Source organism: Salvelinus fontinalis, unplaced genomic scaffold (assembly GCF_029448725.1).
Source record: "Salvelinus fontinalis isolate EN_2023a unplaced genomic scaffold, ASM2944872v1 scaffold_0051, whole genome shotgun sequence".
NCBI classification, from domain to species: Eukaryota; Metazoa; Chordata; class Actinopteri; order Salmoniformes; family Salmonidae; genus Salvelinus; species Salvelinus fontinalis.
The window spans coordinates 153,685-180,005 of NW_026600260.1; the positions used below are offsets into that span (position 1 = coordinate 153,685).

The 26,321-nt window shown below is 43.9% G+C and overlaps 1 protein-coding gene across 14 annotated transcripts in view; it reads right to left on the minus strand.

Moving 5' to 3' along the window:
* Nucleotides 1-21,181, minus strand: part of LOC129842547 (protocadherin Fat 4) — a 42,517-nt gene extending 21,336 nt beyond the window's left edge. For 11 of the 14 annotated variants that reach the window (XR_008757620.1, XR_008757622.1, XR_008757627.1 and 8 more), the window contains exons 1-10: nt 16,473-16,985; nt 15,116-15,368; nt 14,287-14,634; nt 4,866-5,293; nt 3,905-4,120; nt 2,040-2,321; nt 1,361-1,532; nt 840-1,020; nt 448-698; nt 62-287 (exon numbers count right to left, since the gene is read on the minus strand). Coding sequence is in view for 4 of the 14 variants with exons in the window: in XM_055911126.1 (XP_055767101.1) it covers nt 62-287; nt 448-698; nt 840-1,020; nt 1,361-1,532; nt 2,040-2,321; nt 3,905-4,120; nt 4,866-5,293; nt 14,287-14,634; nt 15,116-15,368; nt 16,473-16,556 (2,441 nt within the window). In the remaining 10 variants the exon portion in view is untranslated. Of the gene's footprint in view, nt 1-61; nt 288-447; nt 699-839; nt 1,021-1,360; nt 1,533-2,039; nt 2,322-3,904; nt 4,121-4,865; nt 5,294-14,286; nt 14,635-15,115; nt 15,369-16,472; nt 16,987-21,052 lie in introns of those variants that run through there. The other 3 variants (XM_055911130.1, XM_055911128.1, XM_055911129.1) reach the window with 3 other exon arrangements.
* Between the last annotated feature and the right edge of the window lie 5,140 nt (nt 21,182-26,321).

Below are 26,321 nucleotides of genomic sequence, written 5' to 3' on the forward strand. Positions count from 1 at the left end.
CCTTTATACAGTCCTTCCCCACAAATCCCAGAGCAGACAAATAAAGATTAGAACTTTGAACCTGATGGTAACAGTTGTTGTGTCAAATTTAGGATTGTCTCCCCCGTCTTCCACGTGCACGTTGATAGTGATGTCGTTTGTCCCTGCGAGGGCACCAGTGGTGAGAATGGTTCCCCTGTGTGGGCTGATGAAGAACTGGCCAGTGTTCTGCCCGTATAAGACGAAGTGAAGCTGTGCATTGATCCCTGAGTCACCATCCACTGCTCTCACCGCACACACAACAGACCCTGCAGAACACGGGCACAAACAGCAGTGAAACAAATCATAAACACAGTGTACACCTATCATAATCGCATTAATAAAGGGCATTTGTAATAATATGATTTACTTTGTTTTCCTTGTTTATCTATGATATCTAAAAGGGCTGCTGTTACTAAACCCCCTCACCCGGAGCAGATCCAGCCGGCATGTTAGCCACATAGGGGCTGTGGAGGAACTGAGGCCAGTGGTCGTTGACATCCGCAACCAGGACAGACACCTGTACAGAGCTGGACAGCTGCTGTGTGGGGTGTGTGTCCCTGGCCACCACAGTCAGTCTGTAGATTGCCACCGCCTCCCTGTCCAGCACGCCAGTGGTCAACAGCTCCCCAGACGTGTCCTCAATAGAGAAGGGTCCATCAGCACTCTCTATGGAATACCTGGAATACAGTTAACCGTCGAATTACAGCAGTGAATCAAAAATAACATCACAGCAAAAGATCTAACCATATATACTTTCTCAACTCCAGTGATGAGGATCCACAGGACTTCCTATCTTGTTCCAGTCAAGGGAACTGTACCTTATTTGTCCATTGACACCTTCATCTGCATCATAGGCAGTGACCATGGCAAACACTGTGCCTGCAGGGCTATCCTCATAGACAATGGTGGTGTAGACCTCCTCACTAAACACTGGCCGGTTGTCATTCATATCGTCCACTACAACGTGGACTGTCACAGTCCCTGTCAGAGGCGGCAAACCTGAAGAGACCAAAAAAAAGAACAGTATCAAAAAGATACTAACAGCCTGTAACGGTGTTATGCTTTATTACTTGCTATAAGCATGTATGAGTTTTTATTTTGTGATGTCTCGACAAACATAAAAGAACATCTTATTCCATATTCATTACTGCTCAGAGATAGCTTAGCTAAATCCTACATCACACACGAATCACTGCAGTCGGGATTCACAGTGTGATATACAGTATACAATTTAGGTGCAGCCCTCATGTGTATGCATTATACTTGTAAAGCAGAAAAAACTGATATTTCTTAAAGGAACAACGTGTTTTTGTCATATGGAAGCAGAGACCGTGATCACCTGAGTCGACAGCCATGATGTCTAACTTGTAGAGAGATGTCACCTCCCTGTCCAGGCTCTGTAGCATGTGAAAGGTGCCGTTTGGAGACAGAGAGAAGAGACCCTCCCAGTCTCTATCTATGAAGTACCTCATCTGGCTGTTCACCCCTAGATCATCATCCCTAGCTGATACCTGGTCACAATTGGGGGGGGGGGGGTTAAGATATTACTGAAAGACAACAGGTATAATGTATTACTAATGTATTACTTGTATTGTATTCAACTCATGATACTACTGTGTGTTATGTCATACTGTATGTCATGTGGCAATTGTTTAATAGACTCAAAAGGGCTAATAATAACTCAATCATCATTATGAGATTACACGAAATGACAATGAATTATGGCTGCATCAAAATTATGTTGGTACATTGGTAACATGATGTGATTGTCTCCTGTCATAACATCCATCATAGTCTCTAGTGACATACATATCGAAGAGCTGGCAAACGCATGAAAGATTTGGTTCTGGGTTCTGAGATTACATTCATTGCAACGTCATCTGTTTGTTCATATGAAGCTGGAGGGTACTTCAGTCAGATTACTCCAGGTCCTAACCAGGTCCTTATTATAAAGGATCACTTGTTCCCAATGACTTACCTAACTAAATAAGGGTGTAATAATAAAGCAATGGCCCTACCACAGCAGTTACCTGGCGGGTGAGCTGAGACGGGTCTCCGCCGTTCTCCAACACATGGAGCGTCAGTGTGTCTGGAGAGAACTGCGGCCTACAGTCATTGACATCTAGGACAGTGATGTTGACCACAGCAGTGGCTGACCTGGGCATGCTGCCCTGGTCCATGGCTGTGACGGCTAGCAGGTGAAAGGAGGCTCTCTCTCTGTCCAGCCTGTCTATCAGGGAGATGACACCTCGGACTGAGTCCACCAGGAACGGGCTCCCCTGAGACAGCTGGTAGCGCACCTGTCCATTTAGAGTTCAGAGTTCTTATTGGTCATGTTTACAAAAACAGACATTTCAGAACATTAAAAACAAATACAAGACCAGAAGTATGTGGACACCTGCTGGTCAAACATCTCATTCCAAAATCATAGGCATTAATATGGAGTTGGTTCCCCCCTGTATAACAACCTCCACTCTTCTGGGAAGGCTTTCCACTAGAAGTTCTGCGGGGACTTTCTTCTGTTCAGCCACAAGAGCATTAGTGAGGTCAGGCACTGATGTTGGGGGATTAGGCCTGGTTTGCAGTTGGCGTTCCAATTCATACCAAAGGTGTTCGATGGGGTTGAGGTCAGGGCTCTGTGCAGGCCAGTCAAGTTATTCCACACCGATCTCGACAAAGCATTTCTGTATGGACCTCGCTTTGTGCATGGGTGCGCATCGGCATGCTGAAACTGGAAAATGCCTTCCCAAACTGTTGCCACAAAGTTGGAAGCACAGAATCTCCCTCCCTTCTTCCTAAGAGGCCTAGCCCGAACCATGAAAAACAGCCCCAGACCATTATTCCTCCTCCACCAAACTTTACAGTTGGCACTATGCATTCGGGCAGGTAGTGTTCTACTGGCATCCGCCAAACCCCGATACGTCCGTCGGACTGCAAGATGGTGAGCTTTACACCACTACAGCTTGGCATTGCACATGGTGATCTTAGGCTTGTGTGCGGCTGCTCGACCATGGAAAACCATTTCATGAAGCTCCTGAAGAACACTTCCTGTGCTGACGTTGCTTCCAGAGGCAGTTTGGAACTGAGGACAGACAATTTTTAGGCTCTACGCGCTTCAGCACTCGGCGGTCCCGTTCTGTGAGCTTGTACCACTTTGCGGCTGAGTTGTTGTTGCCCCTAGACATTTCCACTTGCCAATAGCAGCACTTACAGTTGACCGGGGCAACTCTAGCAGGGCAAAAAATGTACGAATTGACTTGTTGGTATCACGTTGATAGTCACTGAGCACTTCCCTGAGGCCATTCGTTATTAAAAATAAATAAATCGTACCCCCTTTTTTTCTCCCCAATTTCATGATTAGAATCTTGTCTCATCACTGCAACGTCCTCTGAAACATGACCCGCCAAGCCGCGCTTCTAAACACCCGTTTGCTCAATTTAGAAGCACCAATGTGTCGAAGGAAACACTGTTCAACTGATGACCGAAGTCAGCCTGCAGGCCCCCGGCCCGCCACAAGGAGTCGCTCGAGCGTGATGAGCCAAGTAAAGCACCTCCGGCCAAACCCCTATGGGACTCCCGGTCACGGTCGGTAATGAGACAGCCTGGGATCGAACCCCAGGCTGTAGTGTTGTCGCAACACTGCAATGCAGTGCCTTAGACCGCTGCGCCACTCGGGAGGCCTCAGTGAGGCCACTCTACTGCAAATGTTTGTCTATGGAGATTGCAGGGCTGTGTTCGATTCCATACACTTGTCAGCAACGGGTGTGGCTGAAATAGCCAAATCCACTCATTTTAAGGGGTGTCCACATACTTTTGTATATATAGTGTACATTAAATGTAATCCCAATATCTCGTCTGACCCTGGGACAGCTCATTACTGCACCTGTCCATTAAAGCCAATGTCCCCATCCAGAGCACGGAGCTGCAACAGGCTGGTTCCTCTGTGAGTATCCTCTCTGACTGCCAGGCTGTAGTAGTTGTGTGTGAACTCTGGGTTGTGATCGTTGGCGTCCTCTACATGCACTGCTAGGTTCATGGAGGAGGCCAGCGGAGGAGAGCCTCTGTCTGTGGCTGTCACAGTGACAGTCAGCGTATCCAACTGAAATTACATGACATTCACATTTCAGTCATTTAGCAGATCATTAAGTTAAAGGGGAAGTTTACTATTTTACTATTTAATGTTAGATGGTTCCTCACCCTGAGATCAGTTTATGGCTTGGTTTACTTTAAACGGCCAGTTTAAACTTCAGCTAACTTTAACTAGCAAAAAATCTGTGGGAGTGATAGGGGCATGGGGCACACAGGTGACACGGTCAACTTTTAAGTAACATCAAACCAAGTAATTGCATTAATTCTAGTAGGTTTCAGTGCCTGACCCTATCACTTCCATAAATTGTTTGCTAGTGATGGCTAAAGTTAGCTGAAGTTTGTAATGGATTTTTAAAGAAAACCAAACCATGGATTACTGTTTCTCCTGACCCATAAACGATGTTCAGGGTGAGAAACCTGCAAAGTGAAAATATAAAGTGAGTTCAGTTTATTAGCAGATATTCAACTAAAAGAGGTAAGGTACTGGGGTCTAGTCTAGTGGTAGTGTTGCCAACCCTGTACTATGTATGGCCTCTAGCAGTGGGGGTTTGATCCCCAGGTCTGCCACTTGTATGTCCTCTATCTGTCTCAGATGTATCACATCCCCTATCCCAGTAAAACGATTCTAAATAGAAAGAAACCTACTAAGTAGGTAACACTACCACATAATAATGATCAATGACAGTAAAACCATGCCACTATCAGCAAAATCAGTGCTAGAAAGAGTAAAAAGTTAAAAAGTAGAGTCAATTTACCTGCTCTCTGTCCAGAGGCTGCTGCAAGTACAGACGACCATTAGTACGGTTGATACTGAACACACTGACTGACGTGTCCTCCAGGGTGTAGACGACGTCCCCGTTGGATCCTGAGTCCACATCCACTGCCTGTATCACCATGACAACAGTCTGGAGAGCAGTGTCTTCTGGGATGGTGACACTACCGGCTGACGTGAAAGACGGCATGTTGTCGTTTATATCGTCTACATTGACGACAACACGTGCTGTGGCAGTGAGGCGTCTAGAAATGGACAGAGCACGATCGGTAGCCTGGACTGTCAGACGGTAGTCTGAGCTGCTCTCTCTGTCTAACTCTATGTTTAGGCAGAGAGCACCGTCTGGATTGACCGAGAATGTAGTGTCGCCATCTTCGGCTGTCACTTCTATGTCCACCTCTCCGTTCATACCTGACAGACAACATCAAGGAGGATTATTCAATACGAAGGATAGGATATCTGAAAGATACATAATCTATAATATCATGTAGTCTAACAATAAAATTGATGGATAATATCATCGTTTGAATACAAATGTGTAAAGTACAGTGCATTCGCAAATTATTCAGACCCCCTCTTCAGACTTATTTTCCACATTTTGTTACGTTACAGACTTATTCTAAAATTGATTAAATATATTTTTTTCTTCCTCAATCTACACCTAATAATCCATAATGACAAAGCAAAAACAGGTTTTTAGAAATTTTTGCAAATGTATAAAAAATAACATTTACATAAATATTCAGACTCAGTACTTTGTTGAAGCACCTTTGGCAGCGATTACAGCCTCGAGGCTTATAGGGTATGACGCTACAAGCTTGATATACCTATATTTGGGGAGTTTCTCTCATTCTTCTCTGCAGATCTTCTCAAGCTCTGTCAGGTTGGATGGGGAGCGTCACTGCACAGCTATTTTCAGGACTCTCCAGAGATGTTTGATCGGGTTCAAGTCCGGGCTCTGGCTGGGGACAATGAGATTTGTCCTGAAGCCACTCCTGCGTTATCTTTGCTATGTGCCCAGGGTCGTTGTCCTGTTGGGAGGTTCAACTTCCAACAGGACGTTCATCGTTCTCTCGATCCTGACTAGTCTCCCAGTCCCTGCCGCTGAAAACAACCCCACAGCATGATGCTGCAACCACCGTGCTTCACCGTAGGTATGGTGCCAGGTTTCCTCCAGACGTGACGATTGGCATTCAGGCCAAAGAGTTCCATCTCGGTTTCATCAGACCAAAGCATCTTGTTTCTCATGGTCGGAGAGTCCTTTTGGCAAACTCCAAGCGGGCTGTCAACTTTAGGAAGATTCTTGGTGGGTTCCAAACTTCTTCCATTTAGAATGATGGAGGCCACTGTGTTCTTGGGGACCTTCAATGCTACAGAAATGTAGCATTGAAGGGACCTTATATAGACAGGTGTGTGCCTTTCCAAAATATGTCCAATCAATTGAATTTTCCACAGGTGGATTCCAATCAAGGATAATCAATGGAAACAGGATGCACCTGAGCTCAAATAAGTCTCATAGCATAATGTCTGAATACTTATGTAAATAAGGTATTTGTTTTTTATTTTTAATACATTTACAAACATTTCTAAAAACTTGTTTTTGCTTGGTCATTATTGTGTGTAGATTGAGGATTTCTTTTTATTTAATCCATTTTAGAATAAGGCTGTAACATAAGTTGTGGAAAAAGCCAAGGGGTCTGTATACTTTCCAAATGCACTGTATGTAGTGTGTGATCTGCCTTTAGACTATGATTGTCTGGCATCTTTGTATTGCATATAGACACTGCAAACCACTTACTCTCACATAGAGGCGAAGAGGAAGTGAAGAAGAGTTCCAATAAAATGATCTTAGCTGTAACCTAAAGTGTCTGGTTAAAACAGTTATATGGAAGGGATTACACATATAGTAAAACATGTAACCATACTAAAATAAGCTGCACACAGACAACACAGTTCACAGACAAAGCAGTGGAACTACTCCAGGCATTCAGTCCAAGTAATCCCACCAACATCTTGGATAGTGCATCATTCTGCTTCTCAATCATTTAGCTCATTGGATCAATTGACGTTCACTGGATAAAACAGAACTCAACAAGACTGAAAGTGATTCCCTTGGACAAACTCCAGGACCAGCATCACCATTACCTTCTAACTGGTCAGTGTCTCTTCTTCACAATAAAAATGAGGCTGGTCTTTGTTCAGCTGGGACTATTCGCGGTTTTGTTTGGATCTTTGGATCCTGGGGTTGGTTGAATAAAAATGCATCCTCTAGGATCAGTCTATCCGGTACTGGAAGCGCATTCTTCAAACTCAACTTCTCTATTGTTCCCTCAAACTCTGTCTCGAGATTAGGAATGGATCTATTTTTTTGCCATTCATTCCAGTCATTGGCAGCAGAGAACTGGAAGGAAAGGCGGCCAAATGAAGTGTTGGCTTTGGGGACGACGAGTGAAATATACCTGCTGGAGCGCGTACTACGGGTGGGTGCTGCTATGGTGACCAGTGAGCTGAGATAAGGCGGGGCTTTACCTCGCAAAGACTTATAGATGACCTGGAGCCAGTGGGTTTGGTGACGAATATGTTGTGAGGGCCAGCCAACGAGAGCATAAAAGGTCACAGTGGTGGGTAACATATGGGGCTTTGGTGACAAAACAGTTGGCACTGATAGACTACGTCCAATTTGTTGAGTAGAGTGTTGGAGGCTATTTTGTAAATTACATCGCCGAAGGATCGTCAAGGATCGTCAAGGATCGGTAGGATAGTCCGTTTTACGAGGGTATGTTTGGCAGCGTGAGTGAATGAGGCTTTGTTGCGAAATAGGAAGCCGATTCTAGATTAAATTTTCGATTGGAGATGTTTAATATGAGTCTGGAAGGAGAGTTTACAGTCTAACCAGACACCTAGGTATTTGTAGTCGTCCAGATATTCTAGGTCAGAACCGTACAGAGTAGTGATGCTAGTTGGGCGGGAGGGTGCGGGCAGCAATCGGTTGAATAGCATGCACTTAGTTTTACTAGCATTTAAAAGCAGTTGGAGGCCACGGAAGGAGTGTTGTATGGCATTGAAGCTCGTTTGGAGGTTTGTTAGCACAGTGTCCAAAGAAGGGCCAGATGTATACAAAATGGTGTCGTCTGCGTAGAGGTGGATCAGAGAATCACCAGCAGCAAGAGCGACATCATTGATATACACAGAGAAACGAGTCGGCCCGGGAATTGAACCCTGTGGCACCCACAGAGACTGCCATAGGTCCGGACAACAGGCACTCTGATTTGACACACTGAACTCTATCTGAGAGTAGTTGGTGAACCAGACGAGGCAGTCATTTGAGAAGCCAAGGCTATTGAGTCTGCCGATGATTGCGAATGCTGTGATTGACAGAGTCGAAAGCCTTGGCCAGGTCGATGAAGACGGCTGCACAGAATGTTTTTTTCGATGGCGGTTATGATATCTTTTAGGACCTTGAGCGTGGCTGAGGTACACCCATGACCAGCTCGGAAACAAGATTGCATAGTGGAGAAGGTACGGTGGCATTCGAAATGGTCAGTGATCTGTATGTTAACTTGGCTTTCGAAGATTTTAAAAAGGCAGGGCAGGATGGATATACAGTATATCACAAAAGTGAGTACGCCCCTCACATTTTTGTAAATATTTGAGTATATCTTTTCATGTGACAACACTGAAGAAATGACACTTTGCTACATTGTAAAGTAGTGAGTGTACAGCTTGTATAGCAGTGTACATTTGCTGTCCCCTCAAAATAACTCAACACACAGCCATTAATGTCTAAACCGCTGGCAACAAAAGTGAGTACACCCCTAAGTGAAAATGTCCAAATTGGGCCCAATTAGCCATTTTCCCTCCCCGGTGTCATGTGACTCTTTAGTGTTACAAGGTCTCAGGTGTGAATGGGGAGCAGGTGTGTTAAATTTGGTGTCATCGCTCTCACACTCCCTCATACTGACTGGTCACTGGAAGTTCAACATGGCACCTCATGGCAAAGAACTCTCTGAGGATCTGAAAAAAATATTTGTTGATCTACATAAAGATGGCCTGGGCTATAAGAAGATTGCCAAGACCCTGATACTGAGCTGCAGCACGGTGGCCAAGACCATACAGAGGTTTAACTGGACAGGTTCCACTCAGAACAGGCCTCGCCATGGTCGACCAAAGAAGTTGAGTGCACGTGCTTGGCGTCATATCCAGAGGTTGTCTTTGGGAAATAGACGTATGAGTGCTGCCAGCATTGCTGCAGAGGTTGAAGGGGTGGGGGGTCAGCCTGTCAGTGCTCAGACCATACGCCGTACACTGCATCAAATTGGTCTGCATGGCTGTCGTCCCAGGTGGAAGCCTCTTCTAAAGATGATGCACAAGAAAGCCCGCAAACAGTTTGCTGAAGACAAGCAGACTAAGGACATGGATTACTGGAACCATGTCCTGTGGTCTGATGAGACCAAGATAAACGTATTTGGTTCAGATGGTGTCAAGCGTGTCTGGCGGCAACCAGGTGAGGAGTACAAAGACAAGTGTGTCTTGCCTACAGTCAAGCATGGTGGTGGGAATGTCATGGTCTGGGGCTGCATGAGTGCTGCCGGCACTGGGGAGCTACAGTTCATTGAGGGAACTGTGAATACCAACATGTACTGTGACATACTGAAGCAGATCATGATCCCCTCCCTTCGGAGACTGGGCCGCAGGGCAGTATTCCAACATGATAACGACCCCAAACACACCTCCAAGACGACCACTGCCTTGCTAAAGAAGCTGAGGGTAAAGGTGATGGACTGGCCAAGCATGTCTCCAGACCTAAACCCTATTGAGCATCTGTGGGGCATCCTCAAACGGAAGGTGGAGGAGTGCAAGCTCTCTAACATCCACCAGCTCCGTGATGTCGTCATGGAGGAGTGGAAGAGGACTCAAGTGTCAACCTGTGAAGCTCTGGTGAACTCCATGCCCAAGAAGGTTAAGGCAGTGCTGGAAAATGATGGTGGCCACACAAAATATTGACACTTTGGGACCAATTTGGACATTTTCACTTAGGGGTGTACTCACTTTTGTTGCCAGCGTTTTAGACATTAATGGCTGTGTGTTGAGTTATTTTGAGGGGACAGCAAATGTACACTGTTATACAAGCTGTACACTCACTACTTTACATTGTAGCAAAGTGTCATTTCTTCAGTGTTGTCACATGAAAAGATATACCCAAATATTTACAAAAATGTGAGGGGTGTACTCACTTTTGTGATATACTGTAGGTCTATAACAGTTTGGGTCTAGAGTGTCTCCCCCTTTGATGAGGGGGATGACCGTGGCAGCTTTCCAATCTTTAGGGATCTCAGGCGATACGAAAGAGGTTGAACAGGCTCGTAATAAGGGTTGCAACAATTTCAGCTGATCATTTTAGAAAGAGAGGGTCCAGATTGTCTAGCTCAGCTGATTTGTAGGGATCCAGATTTTTCAGAACATCAGCTGTCTGGATTTGGGTGAAGGAGAAGCAGGGGGAGGCTTTGACAAGTTGCTGCAGGGGGTGCTGAGATGTTGGCCGGGTTAGGGGTAGCCAAGTGGAAAGCTTGGCCAGCCGTAGAAAAATGCTTATTGAAATGATCGATTATCGTAGATTTATCAGTGGTGACAGTGTTTCTTATCCTAAGTGCCGTGGGCAGCTGGGAGGAGGTGCTCTTGTTCTCCATGGACTTTACAGTGTCCCAGAACCTTTTGTTATTAGTGCTACACGAAGCAAATTTCTGTTTGAAAAGCTAGCCTTAGCTTTCCTAACTGACTGGGTATATTGGTTCCTGACTTCCCTGAAAAGTTGCATATCGCGGGGCTATTCGATGCTACGCATAACGCCACATGATGTTTTTGTGCTGGTCAAGGGCAGTCAACTCTGGGGTGAGCCAAGGGCTATATCTGTTCTTAGTTCAATTTTTTTTTAATGGGGCATGCTTATTTAAGGTGGTGAGGAAAACAATTTTGAAGACAACCAGGCATCCTCTGCTGATGGGATGAGGTCAATATCCTTCCAGGATACCCGGGCCAGGTTGATTAGAAAGGCCTGCTCTCTGAAGTGTTTTAGGGAGCGTTTGACAGTGATGAGGGGTGGTCGTTTGACCACGGACCCATTTTGCATGCAGGAAATGAGGCAGTGATCGCTGAGATCCTGGTTGAAGACAGCAGAGGTGTATTTAGAGGGCAAGTTGGTCAAGATGATATCTAAGAGGGTGCCCATGGTTACGGATTTAGGGTTGTACTGGTATGTTCCTTGATAATTTGTGTGAGATTGAGGGCATCTGTCTTAGATTGTAGGATGGCCGGGGTGATAAGCATGTCCAAGTTTAGGTCACCTAACAGGACGAACTCTGAAGATAGATGGGGGCGATGAATTCACATATGGTGTCCAGGGCACAGCTGGGTGCTGAAGGTGGTCTATAACAAGTGGCAACGGTGAGAGACTTGTTTCTGGAAAGGTGGATTTTTAAAAGTAGAAGCTCAAATTGTTCGGGCACAGAAATGGATAGTATTACAGATCTCTGCAGACTAACTCCGCCACCTTTGGCAGTTCTATCTTGTCGGAAAATGTTATAGTTAGGGATGGAAATTTCTGGATTTTTGGTGGCCTTCCTAAACCAGGATTCAGACACGGCTAGGACATCCGGGTTGGCGGAGTGTGCTAAAGCAGTGAATAAAACAAACTTAGGGAGGATGTTTCTCATGTTAACATGCATGAAACCAAGGCTTTTACGGTTACAGAAGTCAACTAATGAGAGCGCCTGGGAAATAGGAGTGGAGCTGGGGACTGCAGGGCCTGGATTAACCTCTACATCACCAGAGGAACAGAGGAGGAGTAGGATAAGGGTACTGCTAAAGGCTATAAGAACTGGTCGTCTAGTACTTTCGGAACAGAGAGTAAAAGGAGCAGGTTTCTGGGCACGGTAGAATAGATTCAAGGCATAATGTACAGACAAGGGTATGGTAGGATGTGAGTACATTGGAGGTAAACCTAGGCATTGAGTGACGATCAGAGAGGTTTGTTCTCTAGAGGCACCATTTAAGCCAGGTGAGGTCACCGCATGTGTGAGGGGTGGAACAAAAGGGCTAGCTAAGGCATATTGAGCAGGGCTGGAGGCTCTACAGTGAAATAAGACAACAATCACTAACCAAAACAGCAATAGACGAGGCATATTGACATTAGGGTGAGGCATGTGTAGCTGAGTGATCATAGGGTTCAGTGAGTAGCTAGGCGATCATAGGGTTCAGTGAGTAGCTAGGCGAGCTGGAGACACGGCGATTCAGACAGCTAGCAGGCCGGGGAGAGCAGGCTAGCAGATGAGCCTCGGGGACGTTGCAACGGAAGAGCCTGTTGAAACCCCCTCGGACGGTTACGTCAGCAGACCAGTCGCGATGGATCGGCGGGAATTGACCTGGCTGAGGCTGGCTGATGTCCGAGTTAACGGTGATGACCGCTAGCAGTGGCTAACTGACTACTAGCTAGTAGCTAGTTAGCTGGCAAGCTTCTGATGGGGGTTCCGGTTCTAAAGTATAAAAATAGCAGATCCATACCACATTGAGTGAGGCGGGTTGCAGGAGAGTATATTCAGTCCGTAGATGGAAATTGAGATTAAACATATAAAAAATGTATACGAAATATATACGAAGAAAACGATAATTACACGTGACGGGACAAGACAAACAAAACAGACGCCCGACTGCTACGCCATCTTGGACTAAATTGAGATCCATACCACATTGGGTATTCCAGCCGATCCATCACGACTGGTCTGCCGACGTAACCGTCCGAGGGGGTTTCAACAGATTGATGAGGATTTTTTTTATTTTTTATACATACATAAAATGTGGTAAGTCAAGGGGTCTGAATACTTTCCCAATGCACTGTATATACAAACGTATGTGAACACCCCTTCAAATGAGTGGATTCAGCTATTTCAGCCACATCTGTTGCTGACAGGTGTATCAAATTGAGCACACAGCCATGCAATCTCTATAGATAAACATTGGCAGTAGAACAACCTTACTGAAGAGCTCAGTGACTCACCGTCATAGGATGCCACATTTCCAAGTCAGTTCATCAAATTTCTGCCCTGCTAAAGCTCCCCTGGTCAACTGTAAGTGCTGTTATTGTGAAGTGGAATTGTCTTGGAACAACAACGGCTCAGCTGAGAAGTGGTAGGCCTCACAAGCTCACAGAATGGGACCGCTGAAGCGTGTAGCGTGTAAAAATCGCCTGTCCTCGGTTGCAAAACTGACTACTGAGTTCCAAACTGCCTCTGGAAGCAACGTCAGCATAAGAACTGTTCATCAGGAGCTTTATGAAATGGGCTTCTATGGCTGAGCCACACACAAGCCTAGGATCACCTACCGCCATTGGATTCTGGAGCAGTGGAGACACGTTCTCTGGATTGATGAATCACGCTTTACAATCTAGCAGTCCGACAAATAACTCTGGGAATGCTACCTGTCCGAATCCACAGTGCCAACTTTAAAGTTTGGGGGAGGTAGGAATGAATGTCTGGAGCTGTTTTCCATGGTTTGGGCAAGGCCCCTTAGTTCCAAGTGAATGGAAATCTTAATGCTACAAAATACACTGACATTCTAGATGATTCTGTGCTTCCAACTTTGTGGGAGGCCCTTTCCTGTTTCAGCATGACAACATCTAGTGGAAAGCCTTCCAAGAAGAGTGGAGGCTGTTATAGCAGCAAAGGGGGGACCAACTCCATATTAATGGCCATGATTTTAGAGATGTTCGACAAGCAGGATCCACATTCTTTTGGTCATAAATTTAACCTTTATTTAACTAGGAAAGTCAGTTAAGAACAAATTCTTATTTACAATGACTGGCCAAAACACCGGACGACGCTGGGCCAATTGTGCGCCACTCTATGGGACTCTCAATCACGGCTGGTTGTAATACAGCCTGGAATCGAACCAGGGTGTCTGTAGTGACGCCTCTAACACTGAGATGCAGTGCCTTAGACCACTGCGCCACTCGGGAGCCCAAAGCCTGGCTGGACAACTAGGTCCGGGGACAGAGACATGTCCAGGTCATTTTATGGAATGATGGAGAACCGGAGATTACATGTAAAAAATGTAAATGGCATAGAGATGGCAATGAGATAGTTGTTTTATTAGTCATTTGCAAGGAGCTCAACTACTGTTGAAATGATCATAGATCCGTGATCAAATGTCCAGGTTACGTATACAGTAGAGCCTGTTTTCAGCAGACAAGCCTTGATGTGGCTTTGATCATGTGATGTGGCTGACTAGTAAATAAATAAATAGGACCGAAACTGGTAATGCTTTGTCCGTTTGATACCTAATAAACACAACCTTGGTCTATACAGCACCTGTCTGTGTCAGGTGGTATGTTAAACATGTTGTTCCACACTCACCGTCATCCGCATCAGAGACATTGAGAGAGAGGAAGCAGGTTCCAACAGGGCTGTCCTCTGGTACAGAGACAGAGTAAGAGTCCAGTCTGAACACTGGACGGTTATCGTTGACATCCAGCACATTAAAATAGACCCTGACTCTGCTGGCCCCTAAGGCCCCATGCTTCACTACCACTGTCAGGATGTAGAGTCTCTGGGTTTCGTAGTCCAGGGAGCGTGACAGCAGAAAGTCACCGGAGAGATGGCTGAGCAGGAACAGGCCCTCCCCGTCGTCCTCCGACACAGAGAAGATGGTGTTTGTCGATCCTTTGCTGTGCTCTCCTGCTTCCACGTTCCCCACTATTGTTCCTGTCAATACATGGAATTAGACAGTACACTCAGGATGAAATTCTCTGATGTGTCTGATGGTTTGGTAACTTACTATTACCAATGCTGGTTCCAATGGCTCAGTGGGGGTTAAAGTATGGTGCTGGCAACACCAGTGTTGTGCGTTCATTCCCCACGCACTCATAACTGGCAATGTTTCATCATCACCATTCTCTAACATGAGGAAGGTGGAGCACACCAGGAGGTATTTAATCCTCTAACTGAAATAGGCAGGGGAGTTGGTGGAATTTCATTTAAAGCCATGAGGTTTAAAACATTAAAAGAAATACTGAGCATTAACATCTACCAATAACTTCCTAAGCCGATCAGTCAGTAGGTGTCAGCCTGAAGACTTCGTAACTGAGGCATGTGACTCTGGATTAAAGAACAAACATGTATGAGCAAGCTTAACTAATCAGCATTTAAATATCTGAGAGAAGGAAAGGGGTAAACACCGCTCTACCTGGTTGTGTGTCCTCTTTCACCTGAAAAGAATAGACAAGTTTGTAGAAGGACAGTGGTGTGAGGCGTCTTTGTGGAGAATGTGTAGCGCCTGGCTTGCTGTTGCCATGCCAATGAGATCTATGATACCAGGAGGACAGAGGGTGCCGCTTCACCAAGGTCATATTGGACCACTTCTCCTGGTTGCTGGCAGCTTGGCTAGCATCGGCCATATTGGAAAATGGCACTCCATTGAAAAACATGTAGTTGACAACCTGTTAAAACAGACGAAGCACACCCCAATGAAGGCATTAGAGCAGTAACATTCGTGGCAATACAAAAAAAGTTCATTGCAAACAGTGTGTGACTTTCCTTTATAAAAAAAAAATTAACAATCTTACAAAACATATAATAAAATGAATGTCCAAATATGTGTGGTTCAGTATTTTATATAGAAGCAATAGAATAACTACTCCAATGTGGATACTACTATATAATTAATGGTGATATTGAGTAACATTTTGAAGGACAACACATCTATGGTAAACTGAAACCTACATCAACCGGAACAGAAGCTTCTTAGTCCCTCAGTCTGACACAAAGAGGAGAAAACAGCTTTTGTGGCATAACTTTTCTGAAGGCAGTAACATTATACTTTGAATTGGAGGCGCTGCACTTTCGCTGCTCCACTTCTTTCTCCAGTTCTCTTTCACAGCACCAGAGACCAGTCTTGAATGTTTCATTCTTCCCCTCCCCCGGGATCCTGCCTTTGACAGTCCCTATAATGCCAACCTGTTCTATTACTTCAGACAGAGTGAGAGGACTCTATAACTGTTTCTGTCTTTCAATTGGAAAACTTTTGTTTGAACAGGAGTTCATAGCCAGCAAACTTTAAAGGTCCAACGCAGCAGTTTTTAATCTCGATATCAAATCATTTATGGGTAACAATGCATTGTTTTCAATTCAAATGGTAAAAATATTATGTGGAAATATATAAAGTACACGAAATCACGTGTTTGACTGCACTGCCCCTTTAGGGCAGCTATCATTGAAAATGAATGACTCAAAATGGTACATGTTTTTTTTCCCCTCATGAGAATTACACATACATTGAAGAATAAAAAGACAAAACAATTGAAAAATTGTGGCACACTATTGGTCACTGACTGGAATTTGGAACCCGACTCCAAAGCTTCAGTGGACTACAACTAGGCAATACAAGACTAGACATTTCAGGACCTCAGGTGAAGAATAGAGAATAGAATATAATATGAAAGCAAGTTGAATAAAACAGAAGATGCTATAGAATGCAAAATAACATGTAGGTCTATGGAGCTCTTGAAAGTCCTGAATGAATGTCGGAATTCGAGGAAACTTACCATTAGATAATAAATAAAAGTTTTCCATTTGATTAATGATCCAGCAGTGTCCATTTTCGTGATCAAAGACACAATCTTAACCATCTGAGCGCAGTTACCTCTCCATTGGTGTTTTCACTCAAGTGATGATAGTGAGAAAACCGCATGCATTTAGATCACATAAACGTGTCCAGGGGGTACGGTCCGTGCTGGCGGCATTCGTGTAGCCTAGTCAAATAGTTGGTCGCAGCACAGGCAAGGGGAAACTTGTTGGAGCCTATCGCGGGTGGAAAGAGCTAATAATGAGCCGAATGAGCTACTGTCACCTACAATTGAACGTCTGACTGAACATGCTGACCACACCGGTCGCGTTACTTGCGCGAGCGTTGCAAAATCAATTTACACATACATGTTAAGCTTCGAACACACCGAGAGCTTCATTGCATTTTGGTACAACAGAATTACATTAATTTCCAATGAAACGCTGCGTTTCAAATCAAACCAAATCAAATTGTATTAGTCACATGCACCGAATACAACAGATATTCACCTAACAGTGAAATGCTTACTTAGGAGCCCCTAACCAACAGTGCAGTTTAAAAAATATATGAATAAGAATAAGAGATAAAAGTAACACGTAATTAAAGAGCAGCAGTAAAAAATAACAATATATACAGGGGGGTGCTGGTAAAGAGTCAATGTGCAGGGGCAACGGTTAGTTGAGGTAGTATGTACATGTAGTTAGAGTTATTAAAGTAACTATGCATAGATGACAACAGACAGTGGCAGTGGTGTGGAGAGAGGGGGGGGTATAGAGGTTCTGGATGGCAGGAAGCTTAGCCCCAGTGTACTGGGGCGTACGCACTACCCTCTGTAGTGCCTTGCGGTCGGAGGCCGAGCAGTTGCCATACCAGGCAGTGATGCAACCAGTCAGGATGCTCTCGATGGTGCAGCTGTAGAACCTTTTGAGGATCTGAGGACCCATGTCAAATCTTTCCAGTCTCCTGAGGGGGAATAGTTTTTGCCGTGCCCGCTTCACGGCTGTCTTGGTGTGCTTGGACCATGTTAGTTTGTTGGTGATGTGGACACCAAGGAACTTGAAGCTGTCAACCTGCTCCACTGCAGCCACGTCGATGAGAATGGGGCGTGCTCGGTCCTCTTTCTCCTGTAGTCCACAATCATCTCCTTTGTCTTGATCACGTTGAGGGAGAGGTTGTTGTCCTGCCACCACACGGCCAGTTCTCAGACCTCCTCCCCATAGGCCGTCTCGTTGTTGTCTGCAAATTTAATGATGGTGTTGGAGTCGTGCCTGGCTATAGTTTTGGATAGTCGGTTAGGACATCTACTTTGTGCGTGACTCAAGGAATTTTTCCAACAATTGTTTACAGACAGAATATTTCACTTATAATTCACTATCACTTTACTGCATCACAATTCCAGTGGGTCAGAAGTTTACATACACTAAGTTGACAACAGCTTGGAAAATTCTAGAAAATTATGTCATGGCTTTAGAATCTTCTGATAGGCTAATTGACATCATTTGATTCAATTGGAGGTGTACCTGTGGATGTATTTCAAGGCCTACCTTCAAACTCAGTGCCTCTTTGCTTGACATCATGGGAAAATCAAAAGAAATCAGCCAAGACCTCAGAAAAAATTGTAGACCTCCACAAGTCTGGTTCATCCTTGGGAGCAATTTCCAAATGCCTGAAGGTACCACGTTCATCTGTACAAACAATAGTACGCAAGTATAAACACCATGGGACCACGCAGCCGTCATACCGCTCAGGAAGGTGACGCGTTCTGTCTCCTAGAGATAATCGTTTTTTTAGTGCGAAAAGTGCAAATCGATCCCAGAACTACAGCAAAGTACCTTGTGAAGATGCTGGAGGAAACAGTCATAAAAGTATCTTTATCCACAGTAAAACGAGTCCTATATCGACATAACCTGAAAGGCTGCTCAGCAAGGAAGAAGCCACTGCTCCAAAACTGCCATAAAAAAGACAGACTACGGTCTGCAACTGCACATGGGGACAAAGATCGTACTTTTTGGAGAAATAATGGCCATCATAATGTTTGGAGGAAAAAGGGGGAGGCTTGCAAGCTGGAGAACACCATCCCAACCGTGAAGCATGGGGTGGTGGCATCATGTTATGGGGGTGCTTTGCTGCAGGAGGGACTGGTGCACTTCACAAAATAGATGGCCTCATGAGGATGAAAAATTATGTGATATATGATATATTGAAGCAACATCTCAAGACATCAGTCAGGATGTTAAAGCTTGGTCGCAAATGGGTCTTCCAAATGGACAATGACCCCAAGCATACTTCCAAAGTTGTGGCAAAATGGCTTAAGGACAACAAAGTCAAGGTATTGGAGTGGCCATCACAAAGCCCATGTGCGAGCAAGGAGGCCAACAAACCTGACTCAGTTACAAAACCAAAATTGGTTCCATACAGAACCCTATTATATGGAGCCCAAGGGTTTATATGGAACCAATGTTGGTTCAGTGAAGAATAACCTGATCAAAGAACACTACAAAAGGGTTCTATATAGAACCTTTAGGGGTGCCCTTTTTAGTTGTATCAGAATTATTTTTTTCTAAGTGTAAGGTGACTTGGTGAGAGGTGTCAGTAGCTTCATTGGGCAGGCCCGGCTCCAGGATGAAATGCCTGAAGGGGCATTTTAAATCAATGGGGGCCACAACTAGTATTGCTTTAGAGCCCTAAAAGATAAGGTAGATTGGTCCTATTACTTTTCAAATGTCAGTCTACATAACTTAAAACTCAAAAGGCACTCGCACATCTGAGCAATCTTTTTTGCAGGTGCATGGTAAGAGTTGAACAAGATGAAGGAAAAAGGAGCGGTATCACTGATCTTTAATAAGCTTACGTATCGGCCTCACGGCCTTCGTCGGAGCTTTTGTGAGTTTAAAAAAAATTAGCACCCTTATGTAGACCTAGCCCCTCCCACATCCGTTCTACATATCGAAGGGGGTTGGAGGCAAAGGAAAAACAAATTTAATGCTACCAAATATAACAATATGCATTTCATAAATATTCAAATAAAGTGTGTAAATAAGACGTATTAAACACGTCTGTAAAACCATAATGAGGACATTAATCATTGGCTACATCGTACAAAAAACATCAGAGTAATCTGATATAGGGGCATAATTCATGTTCAAATTCACAACATAACATACATAGGCATTTCAAGACCTTTAGGAAATAATGTCTGGAGGGTATCTTTTTAGTATTATTAATGTCACCTCCCCTGTCTGATATCTTAACTTTCTCTATGCCACAAAATCTTAAGGTAGAAATGTCATGCTTCAGGGCATTAAAATGTACAGCGACTGGATAATCCCTGTAGTTTCTCCTGATTGAACTTTTATGTTCACTAATTCTCTGTTTGAGAGAGCGAGAGGTTTTACCTACATAGCACAGCCCACATGGACATGTAATAATGTAAATAACAAGGGTGGTGGAACACGTAAAAATGCCATTTATTTGGAACCATTTTCCTGTATGTGGGTGGCAGAAGAATTAGACTGAAATAGTCTACAAAATTTAACGTTCAATAATTTGAAGAAAATACATTTCAGTTGAATTTGTGACACAATGAGTAAGCTGTGATAGGAGAACTGAGGATGGATCGACAACATTGTAGTTACTCCACAATACTAACTTAATTGACAGAGTGAAAAGAAGGAAGCCTGTACAGAATAAAAAATATTCCAAAACATGCATCCTGTTTGCAAAAAGGCACTAAAGTAATACTGCAAAAATTGTCAAAGCAATTAACTTTTTGTACTGAATGCAAGCACATTGGCTGCATCATGTTATGGGTATGCTTGTAATTGTTAAGGACTGGGGAGTTTTTCAGGATAAAAAATAAAAATAATGGAGCTAAGCAAAGGGCAAATTCCTAGAGGAAAACCTGGTTCAGTTTGCTTTCCACCAGACACTGGGAGATGAATTCACCTTTCAGCAGGACAAAAATCTAAACCACAAGGCCTAATCTACACTGGAGTTGCTTACCAAGAATTTTGACTTAAATCTATTTGAACATCTATAGCAAGCCCTGAAATGGTTGTCTGGCCATGATCAACAACCAATTTGACAGAGCTTGAAGAATTTTGAAAAGAATAATGGGCAAATGTTGCACAATCCAGGTGTGGAAAGCTCTTAGAGACTTACCCAGAAAGACTCGCAGCTGTAATCGCTGACAAAGGTGCTTCTTGAAAGTACTAACTCAGGGGTGTGAATACTTATGTAAATGAGATACTTCTGTATTTAATTTGGAATGAATTTGCAAAAATGGATTAAAAACATATTTTCAATTTATCATTATGGGGTATTGTGTGTACATAGATGAGAGAAAAACAAATATTTAATCAATTTTGAATTCAGGCTGTAACACAACTAAATATGGAATAAGTCAAATAGTATGAATACTTTCTGAATGCCCATTTATGTACATTACATTTAAAAAATCAGCCAAACAACCAGCGGAAATAGGCCTACATGAGGTAAAACCAAACCAATAAATGAATCATTCTGGCCCAGTGGCCAGGGCCATGAAGATTGTAAGCTTACCATTTAGAAGAGTTGCCATTGAGTCAATTGCATCCAAACCTCCTCATAAAGGAAGCTCATCCACTGCAAGAAACTCCACAATCGCTGACACATGCAGATGACTTCTTCCTAGCTGCTCTGTATTCACAAGAGTGGACATTTCTTTCACTTGGCGTTTGTTTTGTCTGCCGTTAAATCATGCATTTCAAATGCTCTTTACAAGAGGTATGCTTCCCCAGTCCTTTAGTGTTGCCATTGTCATGGTTTCAACTTGAGTAGCCAGTTTTAGGGAAAGCTCTGCCCGAATTAGCATTTATGCCACTCTCAAGTCTAGCATTCAAGACACTCTCTGTGATTGAACCAGGCGCTACAAAAAGCCAGCTCTCTCCCACTGAACATGCGGCTTGGGTAAGTGTCAATACAAACACATGCTTGATGTGATGGAACCCTGCTGGTGCTAGGCCCTGTCTCTTTTAGATCTTGTTGGTCAGCAGGCGGCGTGGGGGATGGGCGGGTATTACTGCTAGGCTCCTCAACCTTGGTGGTCAGGCTAGTAGAATGCTCCTTGAGCTCGGCATCACTCTCAGCATGGTGATCCTCAGTTTTTTTCCCCTTGGCGGATTTCGGATATCCATGCTGATCAAAGCTTAGCCCCTAACTAGCTATAATTATTCAGCGTTACCAAAACTTAATGAAGCTAGGTGCTAGCTAGCCTAGTAGCTGTAGTCTGCTAGCTGTCTACAAAAGTGACCAACTTTTTTCCCTCTCTGTGAGAAAAAAACAAAAACCTTATGACATTGCATGGCTAGGTTCCCAATCAGAATGCATTTCTGGATTTTAACTACTAAATATTGCATTATTACACCCTCCCTCCCACCACTCAGATCTTGAGTGGACACCCAGCATATAGCCTTGGTCCTGGTCTGCACTACAGCACTACTGCACCCCTGAGACACCCACAGGCCACTGCCACAGCGTCCCTGGAGAAATTAGGGTTAAGTGCTTTGCTCAAGGTCACAGCGACAGATAAAATGAAAAAAAATACAAATGTTTTATGGGGAAACAAAACTGCGGGTGGGGGCTGCTGGGCATAAATTCTATCTACGGGGGCCATGCCCGGCATTACCACCGCAAAGTGCCGGCCCAGTCATTTGGCCTAATTTAGGCCTGAATCACTCATGATAGTGGCTTATCCATAGCGATTCAGTGAGTCAGTGCTGTGGTCCAGTGGCACACACCCACTGCCCGTGAGCGTCCCGCATGACCCAAACGTCACTTTCATTAGATGAAAGAGATGCATTTCATTTACTGATGCTTGTTTCATGTTTTATACTTAGATGTAATGTTTTTTTCACCCGTGATTTGTCACTTCTTCATGAAGAAATACATGCATTGTTACTTTTTCATCAAATAAATATATTATTCCTATTTGAAATTATTTTCATCTATTAGTTTGCTTTTTCAATGAGGGAATAGGCTATTGAATGCAAAGAACAGGGCAGCCAAAACCTCAGAATCACTATGTTTTGTCTAGTTGTTTTTCTTCCTGACCTGGACCCATGCCATATCCTTTGTGATCCTGGAAAACAATGGTCTATTTAAATATCTTCCTCTACTATTATGCCAGCCAAGGGTGATCCTGCCTTCCAGTGTCAGATGGAGAATTCATTCAGCTGCATGGCATTTACTCAGACAGATGGTGAATGGGAAGAATGGGCGAGAAAAAAATACCCACCAGTCTTTGAAGGCTATAGCTTCCAAGGGAGCCAGAGGGAGAAAACATTTGCACTGAGCTGATATTAAGAGTCTGTTTAACCCATCCTGACATCACTGAAATCTCTTTAGATATCCACATAATGAGTAAACTAATGGTCAAAAGTAGTGCACTATATAGGGATTAGGGTGCCCTTTGGGACGAGGCCTAACTAACCAAAGACTATAGCTAGATTTATGATGTGTAGAATTTATATGTTAGATATACAGGATACGAACATTCCATTCCAGCTAAATAATGGATATATAGGGTTTTGCAACAAAACCAATTGTAATACACATCTAAAATCTATTAATAAAAAATCTGAGGACAGTCAGATTTTACACACATAAAGGTAACCATAAGCATTCATTTCCGATGAAAAAGCACAAATGTGACAAATGTGTGAATATAGTATTATTTTTTTTTATTTTCTCTATGTGTGAAAAGTCATCCACACACTAAATATATAAAACTGACAGAGACACATTCATTCCTGTCTTTGAAAGACCAACAAGCCTTGAACAATTACAGTGCCTTCAGAAAGTATTGACACCCCTTGACTTTTTCCACATTTTGTTGTGTTACAAAGTGGGATTAAACTGGATTTCATTGTAATGTTTTTGTCAACTACTTACACAAGCTACACTGTAATGTCAAAGCGGAAGAATAATTGTAACATTATTAAAAAACACAACATATCATGATTAGATATGTATTAAACCCCCCCCTGAGTCAATAATAATAAATACATGTTAGAATCACCTTTGGCAGCGATAACAGTTGTGAGTCTTTCTGGGTAAGTCTCTAAGAGCTTAGCTTGGAAGTAAGTGAGACTGTCATTATGCATAATGTACTTAGTAATATTCATGTTATACCAGTGCAGTGGTATATTTTTATATGACAAAATACCGTACCGATGTTAACATAGCGTTAATTAGCACCCATTTGCATGTGAGCTAGCTAATTGCTCACAATGAGGAAATCTTATTTGGACAAATTTGCCTACTTGATCAGTAAGCCTACATGTACAGTTACGTAATCGATTTGATCGTTGAGTTTCTGTGTTTCTTCAATGTATGCCTTGTTGTGTTTGGCTAGCTCTAAATGTGTATCGTTGATGCCATTCTCTTAGTTACACATAGCAAGTCTACACGGCCTACACATAGTGTATATACAATAATGAAATCACCAGGTCCCAACATACATGGCAAGTCAAGAAAAGTAATTGTCACTTGTCCACACTGCAAACTGAAGTTAAATAAGAAAAACTTCAAAACACATTTATGAAGAAAGCATACACATTTCTTTGAAACAGTGTCCAAGGAAAGATTTTTGGCATGTGAGTAAATTGATGTGAGAAATGGTGTGTTTGCAGTCGTAAATACATTTTCTGGTCCAGCAACACCCATACATGTTGTGACAAATACTTGGGCTAATTCAGTTCCAACTGTGCTCAAAACTGTTACTCGTGTTGGAGTATAAAAAGCTGTTGAATTGTACTTTTTCTTTACTTTCACATAAGAGAGAATACAGTAAACGGCATCTGTCAAACGAATGATTTATGACCTATTTTATGGGTCACGTGGTTACGCCCATATATGTACATCCTGTCCTTCCGTTCTTATGCTCTCGTGTGAGTGCTTATGCCCATATATGTAAATCAAATCAAATTTTATTAGTCACATACACATGGTTAGCAGATGTTAATGCGAGTGTAGCGAAATGCTTGTGCTTCTAGTTCCGACAATGCAGTAATAACCAACAAGTAATCTAACCTAACAATTCCACAACTACTACCTTATACACACACAAGTGTAAAGGGATAAAGAATATGTACATAAAGATATATGAATGAGTGGTGGTACAGAACGGCATAGGCAAGATGCAGTAGATGGTATAGAGTACAGTATATACATATGAGATGAGTACTGTAGGGTATATAAACATAAAGTGGCATAGTTTAAAGTGGCTAGTGGTACATGTATTACATAAAGATGGCAAGATGCAGTAGATGATATAGAGTACAGTATATACATATGAGATGGGTAATGTAGGGTATGTAAACATTATATTAAGTGGCATTGTTTAAAGTGGCTAGTGGTACATTTTTACATAATTTCCATCAATTCCCATTTTTAAAGTGGCTGGATTTGAGTCAGTATGTTGGCAGCGGCCGCTAAATGTTAGTGGTGGCTGTTTAACAGTCTGATGGCCTTGAGATAGAAGCTGTTTTTCAGTCTCTCGGTCCCTGCTTTGATGCACCTGTACTGACCTCGCCTTCTGGATGATAGCGGGGTGAACAGGCAGTGGCTTGGGTGGTTGTTGTCCTTGATGATCTTTATGGCCTTCCTGTGACATCGGGTGGTGTAGGTGTCCTGGAGGGCAGGTAGTTTGCCCCCGGTGATGCGTTCTGCAGACCTCACTACCCTCTGGAGAGCCTTACGGTGGTGGGCGGAGCAGTTGCCGTACCAGGCGGTGATACAGCCCGACAGGATGCTCTCGATTTTGCATCTGTAGAAGTTTGTGAGTGCTTTTGGTGACAAGCCGAATTTCTTCAGCCTCCTGAGGTTGAAGAGGCGCTGCTGCGCCTTCTTCACGACGCTGTCTGTGTGGGTGGACCAATTCAGTTTGTCCGTGATGTGTACACCGAGGAACTTAAAACTTTCCACCTTCTCCACTACTGACCCGTCGATGTGGATAGGGGGGTGCTCCCTCTGCTGTTTCCTGAAGTCCACAATCATCTCCTTTGTTTTGTTGACGTTGAGTGTGAGGTTATTTTCCTGACACCACACTCCGAGGGCCCTCACCTCCTCCCTGTAGGCCGTCTCGTCGTTGTTGGTAATCAAGCCTACCACTGTAGTGTCATCCGCAAACTTGATGATTGAGTTGGAGGCGTGCATGGCCACGCAGTCGTGGGTGAACAGGGAGTACAGGAGAGGGCTCAGAACGCACCCTTGTGGGGCCCCAGTGTTGAGGATCAGCGGGGTGGAGATGTTGTTACCTACCCTCACCACCTGGGGGCGGCCCGTCAGGAAGTCCAGGACCCAGTTGCACAGGGCGGGGTCGAGACCCAGGGTCTCGAGCTTGATGACGAGTTTGGAGGGTACTATGGTGTTAAATGCTGAGCTGTAATCGATGAACAGCATTCTCACATGGTTATTCCTCTTGTCCAGATGGGTTAGGGCAGTGTGCAGTGTGGTTGCGATTGCGTCGTCTGTGGACCTATTGGGTCGGTAAGCAAATTGGAGTGGGTCTAGGGTGTCCGGTAGGGTGGAGGTGATATGGTCCTTGACTAGTCTCTCAAAGCACTTCATGATGACGGAAGTGAGTGCTACGGGGCGGTAGTCGTTTAGCTCAGTTACCTTAGCTTTCTTGGGAACAGGAACAATGGTGGCCCTCTTGAAGCATGTGGGAACAGCAGACTGGGATAAGGATTGATTGAATATGTCCGTAAACACACCAGCCAGCTGGTCTGCGCATGCTCTGAGGACGCGGCTGGGAATGCCGTCTGGGCCTGCAGCCTTGCGAGGGTTA